This window comes from Polyodon spathula, chromosome 16 (assembly GCF_017654505.1).
Source record: "Polyodon spathula isolate WHYD16114869_AA chromosome 16, ASM1765450v1, whole genome shotgun sequence".
NCBI lineage: Eukaryota > Metazoa > Chordata > Actinopteri > Acipenseriformes > Polyodontidae > Polyodon > Polyodon spathula.
In genome coordinates, this window is record NC_054549.1 from 5,494,717 (window position 1) to 5,509,436 (window position 14,720).

The 14,720-nt window shown below is 39.0% G+C and overlaps 1 protein-coding gene across 1 annotated transcript in view; it reads right to left on the reverse strand.

Moving 5' to 3' along the window:
- Positions 1-14,720, reverse strand: part of LOC121328906 (agrin-like) — a 152,727-nt gene that overhangs the window by 29,229 nt on the left and 108,778 nt on the right. The window contains exons 9-11 of the mRNA XM_041274047.1: positions 8,241-8,462; positions 4,708-4,902; positions 4,155-4,355 (exon numbers count right to left, since the gene is read on the reverse strand). Coding sequence (XP_041129981.1) covers positions 4,155-4,355; positions 4,708-4,902; positions 8,241-8,462 — 618 coding nt within the window. The remainder of the gene's footprint in view (positions 1-4,154; positions 4,356-4,707; positions 4,903-8,240; positions 8,463-14,720) is intronic.

Consider the following 14,720-nt stretch of genomic DNA (forward strand, 5'->3'; position numbering starts at 1 on the left):
ATTACCCAAACAGAATCTCCCTAATCCGAGAATCGATACTCGCTTCAGGTTGTCATCTTATTTCGAGAAGAATAAAGGTGTGTAGCGAAGCGCAGGATTGCCTATTACCGTGAAGGAATAAGATTATAAGAATCCATGAGGATCATTGTCAAAGAAAGGGCCATCATCTCAGGAATTCACTCTAAAAGTCTATTTTTTTTGTAAAGTACACACGACAAAAAAAAAAAAAAAATATATATATATATTATATATATATATATATATATATATATATATATATATATATATATATATAACGATTCCTTTTGTTAACGATTTGGATTCCTTTCAATTGAACATTATGTAGCATTCATAACACTTGAATAAATACTAGATTTCATGCATGTATAATCCTTCACAATTACATTGAAAACCTACATAACATACTTATAAATATTCATTATATGTTATAACATTTGTTCCTGTAATTGGGCAAATTCTACATTTTGTAATAGATCTCAACAATTAGTGTCAATGGTTGAATGAAATATGTTATGACTACTGTATGCATTTGATAGTTTTCTACGCGATAATATAGGATTATGCACATATTTAACCATGTTATGCAGCCTTTATTATAGTGTTATGAATGCTACATTGTGTCCAAGTTATCAAATGCAAGATCTTACTACAGTAGCTTGCCACAGTGACAGATAACAGGCCCTGCTCACGAAGACTATTAAGGACTATTTGAAGAAATACTGTGTTAAAGACTGAGCACATTCTGCACAGTTCAATCTGGAGTTTACACTTTATCACTGTGCAGTGTTTGCAACTCAAATACCCTAAAAACAGTCTGGTAAAAAGCAGTACTTTTCTTTTGATTCATGAACTTAAAGTGATTCCCAATGAAACAGCTTATTGAGATGGATTATGGATCAAAATAAAAATAAAAAAAACATAATAAATACAATGGTTTAGTCTCAGTTATTCCCATAGATTTAAGAGCCTCATGACCAGATGCAAACCATGCCTAATGGAGACTTATGCAATTACAAGCAGTTTTAAATGTAAAGGGCATTAACCCATACGAGCTATACAACTGGTGTACTGCTGGCTGACCCATATATTTCAAGGAGTAATTTGAACAGGCACCACAGTTAAGTAGCTTGGGGAATAGCCTTTTAAGCTTGTCCATGTAAACACAAGTAAATGATACATGGTTCTCCAATATGGACCAGAGGAGTAATGCAAACCGGTATACAGTACATGCGATGATAAATGGAAGACAACAGCTAGTTTTCATTGTAGTCACTTAGATAATCTTAATGCCACTTGAACGCACAATTACCCAATACGCACGTCTCAGCATACGATCATTTTTTAATTGCATTAACGCTAATATACATTAAAAAATCATATTTGTTTTAAGTGAATGACAAACACCATTTACTATAGAAGTTTCATGGTGTCTATGTTAATCCTTCTAGTGGCACTAGCCTTGTTATACACAATTGAAGCGTGTCGGTTCGGAGACAGCTTTCCTTTGGTAATCTGTCTCAATTTGCTGCTTGTTCCTTTTCCAATGGTTTCCAAAGAGTTCGATATAAATCACGTATTTCAAAACCTTACACCAGTACATCCCTCAACCTGGAAACCAAGCCTCCATGTGAATCCTAAAGACAACTGCTCCGAGCACACATATGTAATAATCAGCCACTGCTATTCAATTAAATAGTCTGCCCACACAGCTGATATGCTACTTCCATAGTCCATTTGTCAGTGTCTGCAAAGAACTCAAAATTCAGCCCACCCAAGTGTGAAATTAAACAGGTGATGCATTTCCCCACATGCCCACAAATTGCAGCACTGTCATTTTTCATTAACGCTAAACAGAAAGAGGAATAAACATCTCATTTCTCCTTGTGACTAATGAATATGAGTTTATATTCTGCATAAGTAAACCCAGAAGCTGCATTGAAGAACCGTTGTGATCTGGCATCAGTAAAAATCCAACATGGCAAGAACTAACAAGGTTTTTTTTTTTATGGTCTACTACCCCTCAAAAGCCAGCTGAAGATAACCTCTGTCTCTACAGTTTTATATATACAGAAATAACCTGCAATAGATGATTATAACCTGCAATAGAGGGTTATGTTATTCCCTTTTGCACGCTGAATTCCATTTCATTTCAGTGACAGCGTGTCTGACAGACCTGTGACTTTGGGTTAATTTATTCATAGACTTTTAAGCTGCAGTCTACAGCTATGGCTAAATGTTTTGCATCACCCTATAGAATTAACTAATTCTGCTTCATAAAGGTTGAATGAAACCTGCTGAATAATGTTACCTTAACATATTGAATTACATACCGCTTCATAGTTTTCCATACACTTTACTATTATGGCTTCCAGAGACTTTTGCGATATCACTTTGTAGTTTATTTGATTACATGACAAATATCTAAATTATGTTCACTCATTTATTTATTTATTTTTAATTGTGTCTCAATCCTAAAATTGTAGGTAATGCAAAACCTTTGGCCACAGCTGTACAGCGCACATGTAGAAAAGACGACTGCCTGTAACACAAAATAAAAGCACTCAACAAATACTGTAAAAACATTTGTATAAGTGTATTTACTAGGCATTTTTAGGGAGTCCTAAAAAGGGGGGAGCGACTTGTGTGACCTATGGGCTTTTTGCTGAAATTGTAATTTTTTTACGGTAATTGGTACATTTGGTTGGAGTAGTGTGTACAATAAATGAAGTACACTCATTATAAGGATGAATTTGAGTATTGTATATATACAGTAAAGAGAGGAACAAATTATTTGCGACGGCTGCACAAGTGAAAATAGTATTTCTGTACAGTGAATATATTTTTCATGTGTAATTGTTTATCATTTGTAGTTCACATTACCCTTAAAAATAACAACTTTCTAAATGAGAAAATCTGCACATCAGGGTTAGGGTTTGTATCACCAAACCGCAGTTATTTACTTTTTGTACAATGACTGTATGTCTTTCCATCTATTGAAGGTCATTGGTCTGTGTGGTACATGAAGGTAATACAAGTGTAATTCTGATTCTCAATCCCCAGGACAAAAACTGAAGCTAATGCATTTAGTTTGTGTTTCCCAGGACAGTTCCCTTTAAAAGAATGTGAACAGTGTGATACCGACCATACCAATAAGCTTAAACAAATGCCAACTGGAAACAGCTTCAACTGAATTCAAAAATCACACAGAAAACAAGCCTGAGATACTGTGACAGAGAAAGCATGAATTTTGGTTATAAATCTCCCTCCTGACCTGTGAGGGCGCTGTGTAAAGTGTAAAATGGTCTAACCATTCATTCCAGGGAAATGTGGAAGTCGGCCATCTAGAAAGGGGGCGGAGCTACGGTACACCAAGTCATCGCCCCATAAGGGAAGCAATGTGGCAACCACGGATTGGAGGGGAGATGGTTGCACTCGCTAACCAAGGGGGCGTGACTAGGCGGTCTATTCCTTTGTTATGGTTAAGAGCGAACCTCTAAAAAGAACTATAAAAGTACCGTGTGTGTTTTTTTTGTTTGTCGTGTCTAATTATACTTGTTTTTTCTTGTTAGATGGCTAACACAATCCGGAGCTATTGTTTAAGGCAAGCACCAAATCCGAACAACACTTCACCACTGTGCACGAATAAATTGTATTTGACCACTGGCACGTTAGCACTCACTGTTGCTTGTGTGTGTCTTTGTGTGTGTTTAATACTGTGTTTATTATTTCGGCACTGTAACCCATGTTTAACAGTGCATTGTGCATTGCTGTGTATTGCCTGGAATTACCATTTGCAGTCATAACAACCTGGATTATAAACGGTATCAAATTAAACATTGTTTGAACCGTGAATTTACGTGTTTGTCACTACTTGAGCACTGCATCACCTCTACACTTGTGCACTACAACCCACTTGGCCACAGATACTAGCATGGCTGGCTAGCTAATCAGTGGATGTATGCACTTGAAAATTAGGCCAGGGAAGAAATTATTGCGACTACTAATGCAAGAGTTTGATTATAATAAATGTACTTCATAACTATATTATTTTTTCACAGTTTTACATCAACCAAAATCTTGGGTCTTTTCTCAGTTCTTCACCCTCTAATTATCTGTTTGATACCCCAGCCTACCTTCATCACAGCTTCCAGATTGGGAGACTTCAATCTTCTTCTTGAGCTGGCAGGAGGCGGCTTGCAACTCACAGGGGTTGTCGTAGGTGATGCCATCGCTGCCACAGACTGGGGCGAAGGACTGCTTATCACAGCGGGGACACACACAGCGATTGTTCATGCACTGGGCACCGAAGGAGCAGGTTACTGTACCGCAGGTCTCTGTGAAAGCAATCAATAGGCACCCCAGGTGTCAATTCTATACCCGCCTGCAATTATATAAATCACCCAAATTGTAAAACACAGGTTGCTCTTTTATAGATAGAATCAATTCTATCTTTTAAAAAAGGGTTTGAGGTAGAGCCATAGAATATCAATAAAGAAAGACTGTGTATACAGCGAACTGCAAAACTTAAATTATTTCCCTAATTGTAAAATAAAGGTTGATATTTTATACATACAACCAACTTTAAGTTTAAGACTCCCACAATACAACAAAAAATAATAATATATTCTCCAGTATGAAGGGTCTTGTCAATGCTATAGAAACTCCCATTGAGAGAGCACTACTCACTGCACTCTCCCTGCCCGGCCACTTGAATGTTCTGCTGCTGGGTACAGGCTCGCACATGCAGCTCACACTCGTTCTGGTAGGTGTTGCCGTCGGTGCCACACACAGGCTGGTTGGAAGCCACACACTCAGTCGGACACACACACCTGCCAGTCTCAGACTCGCAGATAGCACCGAACTGGCACTTGCCGCAGAGTTCTGAGGAAAGAGCACAATTAAGGGAAGATTAAACAGAGGCTCCCTGTTATTCCCATTACCGGAAGCCAATTACAGCACTCGGATACTACTCTGGAAGCATGTCCGCCATCTGTCATGTGCTCTTGCTGCAAAGACTCAAAGACAGCTGCTCAAGTGTACTGCATGCCTGATGTATTCTGTGACAACCGGAATCAGGATGCACGGTAATGGGCTTAGCTGGAACTTCAGCTTGAGAAACGCACGTGCTGTTCCATTGCAAATATATAGTTTTTGTTTGGTTATCATTTTCGTAACCCCCCCCCCAACTAACTCAGTCATGTAAATTGGAGCTGTCAAGACAGGATATGAAACCATATCCAGTAACAACTCTATTATTAGTTTTGTATCCCGATTCCCGATTTATTTCCTGAGATTTCCTTTGTATAATATTGATATAATACTGTTGGTACAGCACTCTCCCCTGTCTTGGTTGGATTTGGATTTGTAAGGCATTGTATAAAATGATACCCTGTAACTACAGCTATATGGCTATTGTTACTAGTCTTGCTGTATAAAATGCATATCAAACCAGTCCCTTAAACACAACTGGTATGCAGACTCAATGGAGAACTAGCTGGAAGGAGAATTAACAACACAGAGTCCTGTTAGACTATTCTAGCAGCTCAATAACTCATTGATTTCAAACTACCCCACTTTCTAGTTTTTTTTTTTTCTTAGGAGCCCTGGAGCAAGCACTGAGTCATACCCAACAGTGGATTGACAAGTTCATTCATTCTCACTTGGAAACTACTATCCATGAGAGAGATCCCGACAGATTCGTTCATTTTTACAGTGGTTGAAATTCTACAGCTACGATAATTCAAAATCCTTTTTTTTTTTTTTGGTCTGTCCAGCTTGTCCAGAGAACAGTATGCATTTGTGCATGAGATCTAGATTGCTGACTAACCGCCCGTCCCTGCATCTGTGTTTTTTTTTTTTTTTTTTTTTTAAAAGGGACACGATTCATCAAAGCTCTATTAACTCAGCGCCCATTTCCAGTTTCTGACACAAGTGTCTTTCGAATATTATAAAAAATGAAAAAAATCGGCAGCAACCTGAGCCTTGCAGATAATCTTTTATTAACATCTTCACAGTCCTCGGAAAAATGTATTAAACCCGTATTCATATTCATTACTCTCGAGCGCTCTTATTTCAATGGGAAGTGATAACAGGTACAGATATCGGCTCTTAATGAAACGACTCCCTCGTGGACCTGGGTGATGACTGTAAATACCAGGAGAATACCAAGTCATTGTATCAGGGATTAACTAAAGGGTATGTATCTTATCGCTCTGTTTTCTTGATGTAGGCCTTCCTCAAAGTGAATGGCACCACTAGCGCAATACTATTGACAAGCTGTTGCTGGGCTTTAAATAAATACCATTTACTATTCTTCAGCGCGGATAGAAAAGTCATTGCTTTAAGATGGAAAATTGAATTTACCAGGCCAGGTTACTTTTTTAATGCATTTTATTTTTGGGGTGTGTGTAAGAGTTCAAACTGAGCGAACGGGCAATTTCACTGATGCATCACAGCAGAGAGAAGAAACGTTTATCGCTTTTTCCTTCAGAGTTTAAACATGTGTTACAAACACGCCAGGCTGAGAATCTTGCTGCCAGTGAGTTGACATTAAACCTTCCCAGCAATGAGCTTGTAAGATATGCATAAACATTTATTTTCCGACTGCAGAGTGGAGTGGGAGAACTGATGTAATTCTTGCTGACTGAGCTAATGGCAGCTGAACACACCGTATCTAATAGGTAATGAAGCATAGGACACACAACAGTGAATACATTACAAAACGCCCCAGAGCAATGCTGGGCTCTGCAGTGTCAAAGAGAGAATGCTTTAGAATGGATTGATCTCATAATCCCAGGTTTCAGAGACTTTACAATTATCCCCCAAAAGGACACGAAAAATGAAACACAAGCAAAAAACCAAAACATAATTGCTTATTAGACCTTCAAAAATGTAATGTGGTTTGTATTTACAGAAGCCTGTTGAAAATGAATGAAATAAGGACTGGCTGTTTGTGAAGAGGGCTGGGATTTTATTCTTTCAAAACACACTAACCTAAAATTGAACTTTAAGGTGTGCGGTACATTTACGTGAATAGTATTATATTGTAATGAGCTACAGCATTAACCAATAGTTAAGATGCATTGAAATGAAGTTGAACGTGGCACACTGAATAGGCTGCACTGGTGATGGTTGTGATTTGTATTTAGAAAAGATTCCCAGTTTATAATATACAGTCACGGAGGACAGAAACACAAACAGTGTTGATGAATCACCCTGTAAGCATGTGAGAGAGAAGCACTCGCATCACTGTGTAATGAAACCTGTGCTTGCCTTCAGGACAGGAACAAAGGTGTATACCAGCGTCCATGTGATCGCTGGCATTGATCAGGAGCAGACACAGGAGCCTGGGGAGAGCCTGGGTCAGAGGTATAACGATAACAAATTGGTAATCTTCTGAATACGACAGGGCTGGCTCCTCTTCCATTCGAGTGGAAAGGTTTTCAAATAGAATTTAGTTTGAAGGTGGAGCCACAGGAGAACGAGACTCTTGATCAGTGCCATAGCCTCTCGCAATAATTACAAATATTAGCAGTACAGTTCAAGATTTCCACAGGTAACTATAAAAAAACCCCCAAAAAAACCACCCAACAGCGGTAAAATCTGAAATACGAAAAGAAACTTTGCAAAATTCAACGACACACGTTTCAATGTCTGAAAGGCTTCATTTTAGTATTTCTACAGTTCAAGATTTGTTTTATCCTTTGAAGTTAGCGAGCTGGATTCTCAAAAATAATTGACTCTAAATTGTTATTAGCCCAATTTTTGTCTGAAAAGGACAAAATACCATTTACATTTCTAAAATAAAAAACAAGCAGCTTTAGACAACTCCTAACCCCTTATTTGAAATGTCTGAATCGTTTATTTCTGGTTTGGTAACTTTATTGGTTGTGTTTTTGCTATATGAAAAACATGTTAATGACGATTTGTCGTAAATAACTGAGAATCTGGCCCAGCATATCATTCAACACTCGCTTTATTTAAAAAAAAAAAACGGTGTATAAGTTGCAATGGTGTATAAATCCCCCCCCCCCCCCCCCCCTTTTGAGACAACAATTTCAGGAAAAAGCCTATAGGTCACGCCGGTGTATAAGTCGCTCCCCCCTTTTAAGGACCCCCTAAAAATACCTAGAAAATAGACTTATACAAAGTTTTTTTTACAGTAAATCAATATTACAATATATTTGTTTAGAATGTCTCAATCTGTCCCTGTTACTCACTGCAAGGTCCCTTGTGCTTGAGTTTAATTTTTTTCAGGGAGGCACAGCCCATGGCATTCATCTCACAAAGGCTGCTGTAGGTGTGGTGGTCATCTCCGCAGACCAGGTCCTGAACCTGAGGGCACACACCCGGGCACTCGCAAACCGGCTTGCCGTTCTCCACCACGCAGATGGCACCAAACTCACAGGTCTTTTTATGGCAGGGGCTTGGGGCACTGAGGTCTGCTTGGGAGAGGAAAGAGTCTGTTAGTGGGAAGCTCGCTTAGCCTAACTAGCAAGGCAAGGCTAGCGGAATGTGCAAGCAACATCCGTTCATTAGGGTCGTGCATCTTAACATTAAAAACTAAAGACCAGGTTGTGAATTATTCCAATGCACATAGCACTAACAGGCATCTGAGACTATAAATGGTGATTGCTCAAGAGCTGGTCACCAAAAACAAAAAGGGGAACTAGCTGAACATACTTGAGGACCAATTCTGAATTGGAGAATTTAGTATGATTTGTCATGCAAGCTGTGTATGCCAGTGTAGCCGTTTCATTAACAGTGTACATGTAGAAATGTGTGATTAATGAATCTGTCTGCCACTACTAGTTTTATTTTGCATCTCCCTGTTAAATGTACACGTTGGCTCCAAGAAACCCTTTGAGTAAAAAAAATGAATAAATAAACAAATCGAAATCAGTAAAGATCACTCCCAATAATAATTCAAATCGTGCATCTGAACAGACACCAATAAAAATGAAATAGGACCTCCGAGAGTCTACTGTAGTTCATGGCTGCCCTGGTCAAGGGTAATTGAGTTCTGAATTAGAACAATGCTACATAGACTTTTTTTAGTATTATTATTATGTATTGCTCATGGTTGAATGTCATGTGTTGAGAAAACATAACCAGATTTTGCCAGAGAGACTTATTATAGGTTTCAGAAGGTAGCTGGTTGATTTACTTTATAGACTTCAATTGATTGGCTTCATTGAAGAAATAAAGCTATACGGTTTATGAAAAAAACTTCAGGTTTCAGGCCTCAGTTAATAGGCCTGATATAATCTCCCCCAGCAAGTGACAAGCTATTAGACAGCTCTTCAAATTACATTAACAAAACCAAGAAAAGTCTTTCGAGATGGAAGCCGTTATCAAATTGCTCCCTTTCCAAGAAGCAGCCTGAGGCTAAATCATTAGAGAAATTATTCAGGTATTAAACACAATCGCAGAGTGCACAATCCAGAAATGCCTTTTTATTAAAAGGAATGGGAAGTCTTAAATATTAGTTATACTTTCTGTAGTGCTTTCTTCAATCAATTATCCTGAAGTGATCTATAGTTCTCTTCCGAAAGACAATTGTTTGCACTCTTTCAAACCGATTCAGTATGGATTTTCACTGAATGTTTTTTAGGAATTGAGCAGTTTAATCCAACTGAGCGATATGTGTTTTTTTTTTCTCCACTTTGTATTGGATTCTGTTTGTTAGGCTAATAATGTCTCTGCGTCTGTAATGCAGAAAATACGCCTCTCTCCCCTGTTTAAAGTCATTCAAAAGTTTCAACTGTAATATTCTGCGGACTTCCCTCGAGATTTACGCCCCCAGTCTTTCCCTGAAGCTACAAGAGAGGCGGTAAACACCAAGGAATGGGCTTCTAGAATTTAAACTCCTCACAAACTGCTCTGTGTGTGTGTGTCTCTGTGTGTGTGTGTGTGTCTCTGTGTGTGTGTGTCTCTGTGTGTGTGTGTTGAGAGAACAATGTGAATAAATTACCCGGGTCTCTGTCTGAGCTGTCTCCCAATCCTTAGCTTAAACTACAAATCGGGCCGGGTCTAAATGCATCTCAAAATCTCTGCCTCCACAAAGCACCATCTGCTGCATGCCCTTCACATACTCATCATTCAAGCACACTGTCCCTTAAGTGTAGCTTGCATGCCCACCAATGCCAATGGCAGGCATGTGATGCACACCGCATATGCAAGTATGGTTTGGTTAAGGTGCACTAGCAGGCAGTGATGACTGCTCATTAGAAATTACTGATACAAAGAAGCCATCTCTGTGCAAACCAACTGGTTCACCCAAGGGGATGTTACGGATTACCATGGATTGTTTTTTTTTTAAGGAACCCTGATTAGAATTTTGTTCGAATTTCTTATTGTTAAGCTATTCCCCCCACACTGAAAAAAAACAGTAGTATTTTAAAGAAAGAAAGAATGAAAAAAAAAAATATTTGCATCATTAATCAAGGGCAGAAAAACACAGTAAAAACCTGTATTAACTGGGACCTTATTAATTTTATATATGTTAGACGAATAGTTATGTTTTTAAAAACAAAAAGAAAAGACTTTTTTCAGAAAAAAAAATCAATTCACAAAAAAAAAGGGGTCCAATCATGTTGTTTCTTTCGGTTGACTATCCCAGCATTCCCCACTCTCCTGGTACTTCATCCCCCATTAATAACCATTATATTTCTGAAAGAACATTGGAAACCAGCGTATCCCCTCTACTCCTGTGAACCAAAGTGAGCTTATCAAGCTGAGATTGCAAAGAAGGGGGGGACAAGACAGGCAACGGATTACACAGACAGGACCCCTTTGCAGCGTGCACACAGGGAGCAAAATTATGATGGATTATTTATACCTTCACTAGAGGATGCATCTGCTGCCTGCACCACCTTATTATTCTTTTATTTACAAGTTATTACATTCACAAAACTGGGGGGGTCCCCCCACCCACCACCCCCCGGGGGGGGTGTCAGCATGTTTGGAATAAAAGAACATTAACATACAGAATGAAAGCTCTCTGTTGTCTCCCTGCACATATATCAAACAGCAATGGTTGTCTGGAGAACATATTGCTTTTCCTATGTTAGCCACCAATTCAGAATATTTCACATCTATGGCTATGGGCAAAAGTTTTGCATCACCTGGAATTTTAGACATGAACAGAATTTGTATCTTTTACTACAAAATGATATCATAAAAAGTCTACCGGAAGCCATAATAGCAGTACAGTATTTCATTCAAAATGTCACATTTTTCAAATTTGGTCAGTCTTTCGTTAAGTATATGGAAAACTACAATGCACTATATAATTCAATATGTTAACATTACATTATTCATCAGGTTTCATTGTACTTTATGAAGTTAATCCTATAGGGTGATGCAAAACTTTTGGCCATAGCTGTAGAGTTGTTGGAATTTGTCAAACGAACATTCAGACGTGTCTAATCAAGAAAGTGCACTAAAAAGAACAAACTGAAGGCTCCATGCACACAATCCGAGGTTGGTGATAAGGATGATAGAAAATCAGCACAGAGCACAGGGATGATTGGTTAGAATGGAACACAAATGAGAGACTGCAGGCTCCAAGCCGCACAGATCCATTAATACACTTGCCATGCTTGATGCCAAACCAGCTTCTCATTATTACATTCCAAACACCCGCTGCGGGACTATGGAGCAGGATCGGCTACAGTGACAGCTGGTCATTTTTCACTAGTAGCCTCCCATTGGGCTACTAAACCTATTTTTGTTTAGAATATTGGTAACTACAGTACGTTTCCACTATATGACATAACGATGGGCTAGCACTGTAAAAGATGCTAGGAGCATGTAGTTTACATTCTCCCCTCTTTATCGTGTTTCAAACACAAAGGGATTTTTTTTTTAATGTATTCCTATCACGGCTTGAGAAGCCGTTGCAGAATGACATTAGTTTAAACTGAAGTTCTTCACTGCTCAAGAACTAAGCTGCTCCGCTGAAGAGTTTATAATAAGACGTGCTTGTATTCTGAAGCCGAGTGTTAATATAGGGTGCCATGGAGGCGGAAATACAGTGAAATAAAAATCTCATTCCCTCATCGTTCAGACGATCACGTCACTGGCCCAGGTCAAGCAGTTGTTCATCCCAAAAACTGAAATCATTAACAAATTCACATCACATTTTAAATGAAACACCTCAGGTAAAACACATCAGCAATTTCTAACCATTTTCTCCTCTTTGGCTCCGTTTAGTTACATATTGTACATGGATAGCCCAGGACTCACTCTCCTACTTCTCGCTCTGGCATAAAAAACTGCCTGCAGGAAAACTTCAGAACTCAAGGTGCTAATGTAGCAATCAGCACATGGAATTGACAAATGTTTGAGAATGCAATTACCGTTTCTAGCTTTGTTGTTGATGTGCATAGCACGAGGAATAGAGTCTCACACTAAACATCCAGCAAAATCAAACGAGTTCCAAGATACAGTCTCCAATAGCTCAACTAATCAGCTAAAAAAAAAAAGCAAGTCATCATGACTTCGATTCACAGCGTCCGGAATAACGTAACAAATGTATATGCGGATGTGTGATTCTGAAGCGTGTTCTCTTAATAGGGGTTAAACACTATCCAAACGCGAAATAATTTTGTCTGAACGTTTTAACATTATAAAAAATGTGACTGAACATATAGATGTCTGAATCAGTTTTATACTGCAGTAACTACACTGTGAAAGGTTGTTTATTTAATATTCAGCATTCACTCATATTCTACACATTAATCTCATGCACAATACAATTCTAGTAATTTATTTTAAATTCTATTGGATTGCTTTTTGTAATGGGTTATCTTAAGTGTGTTCAAGTTTATATCTTAAGGAATTAAACAGAATCCAACAACCCAACTCATCATAATTAGACGAGTGGTTCCTAAGATACTACAAGAATTGCATGTACAGGTGCTTCACAGTGACCCTGACACAATGCCGCTAACGGAACTCCAGTACCGCTCCCCTCCTATTATATTCCCACAGCATGACCGCTGACTGAAAAGGACACTGATACGGTGGTCTAAACTGAACTGCATTTTTGTTTTTTTTTTATAAGCTGTCATCCACGGAGATGGAGGGCTACACAATCGAGATCGCGTCAAAACCCATTTTATTTTTTATGATCAATAAACTTGCCACCTGTCTCGCTCTCACCGATGCCTGAGACAAGCGTGCTGGAGGAGACGGTGAAGTGGAAACTGTCCTGACTTCCCCGGCTTATCTCGTCTGTGCTTCGTTGAGAAGCAGGGAAATGAAATTCCCAGGAGCTTTGCTGCTCTCACTCCCTGGTTTGCTTTCAAATCAAAGCCTGCCCCCCCCCCCCCATTTTCACAGGCCTGCCTTATAAAGATGTCAATGCTGTAGTTCAAATACCTCCAAAATACACTGGAACACGAGGCCTGGGTGTTCAGAATAAAACACACATTATAATTAAACCTCTAACTGTGTCAGGGGCATAAACTTCATATTACAAAGTGTAAACAGATTAGACCGCAATTCCACTAGATGCATGTCCAGATCGACACTACGAATCCTGTCACCAAACACGCAAGTGTTCAGTGGACCAGACATGTAACCAAGCTAACCTGAACATTTTGTTTCCCTGTGCTGTGTTTTGAATCTCAAAAGAATCTAGTTGACAGCAATTTGGAATCCAGTTTGAAAAATAGCCAATTCCTTTTGAATCATTTTTTTCCGCTTGACGGAAAGCCACAGCCTTTGATTCCAATATATAAAGAAACCTTAGGGTTTAACACTTTTCTGCTATCTGGTTTAACACAGAGCAGTCTTTAAAATCAAGCCACCTGATCTGCACAGCACTGCGGGAAAAGACTTCCCTGCGACAGCCACAATTGATCCGCGAGGACAGATCATCTTTTTAATCTCACCAACAGCAACATTAATTAGGATGTATAAACTATTTTATCACACCAATTTTAACGCATGCAAACGCATTCCGTTTTCAGCTTAGATAAGTTCATACCACATCAGGCAGTGTGAGTGCAAATGCATTTCAAACTGGAGTGAGGTGCAAATGTATTCCAAATGCTTTGCCATGCAGAGGGTGGAAAGGGGAGCGTTTAGGGAATACAGTATCTAACAAAGGACAAACATAGCACACTGAACAAGAAGAGACAGCCAGCCTTGACGAAGCATCCTACCCCCCCGAGGAATGTAAAAAGAGCAGGAGGTCGAATATACTGGAAGCCTGGGGAAGAAATGGCTTCAAGTTTCAAGAATTTATATTAAATAAATAAAAAATAAGAAACTTTGAACACATTTACAAATCAACTTTGTATTGATTGTAATTAAGGTTATCAAACTAATGGCTCCTTGTTTTGTTCTTGCTTTACACCTTAGGAGGTCAAGAAAGCCAAACCCGTCACATGACCTCCGGGAGGTCACAGTCAAGGCCCTCATGAAAAAGGTCAAAGGTCGAACTCTCCCCAATCACAGTGGCAGCGGTGTGTCCAGCTCCAACTCTGAACTAGACGGTTCCAGAGACCAGACAGACAGACAGACAGACAGTGTGACTCCACTGAAACAGACGCAAGAACAAACATTACAAAAACGTGAAAGACAAACTTGTTCTTTTTTTAATGAACAAAAACAAAAATCAGATTCATAGTGGTACCACCGCATTATTGGAGACATAGAGAGAGAGAAAGAGATACAAACAGAATCAT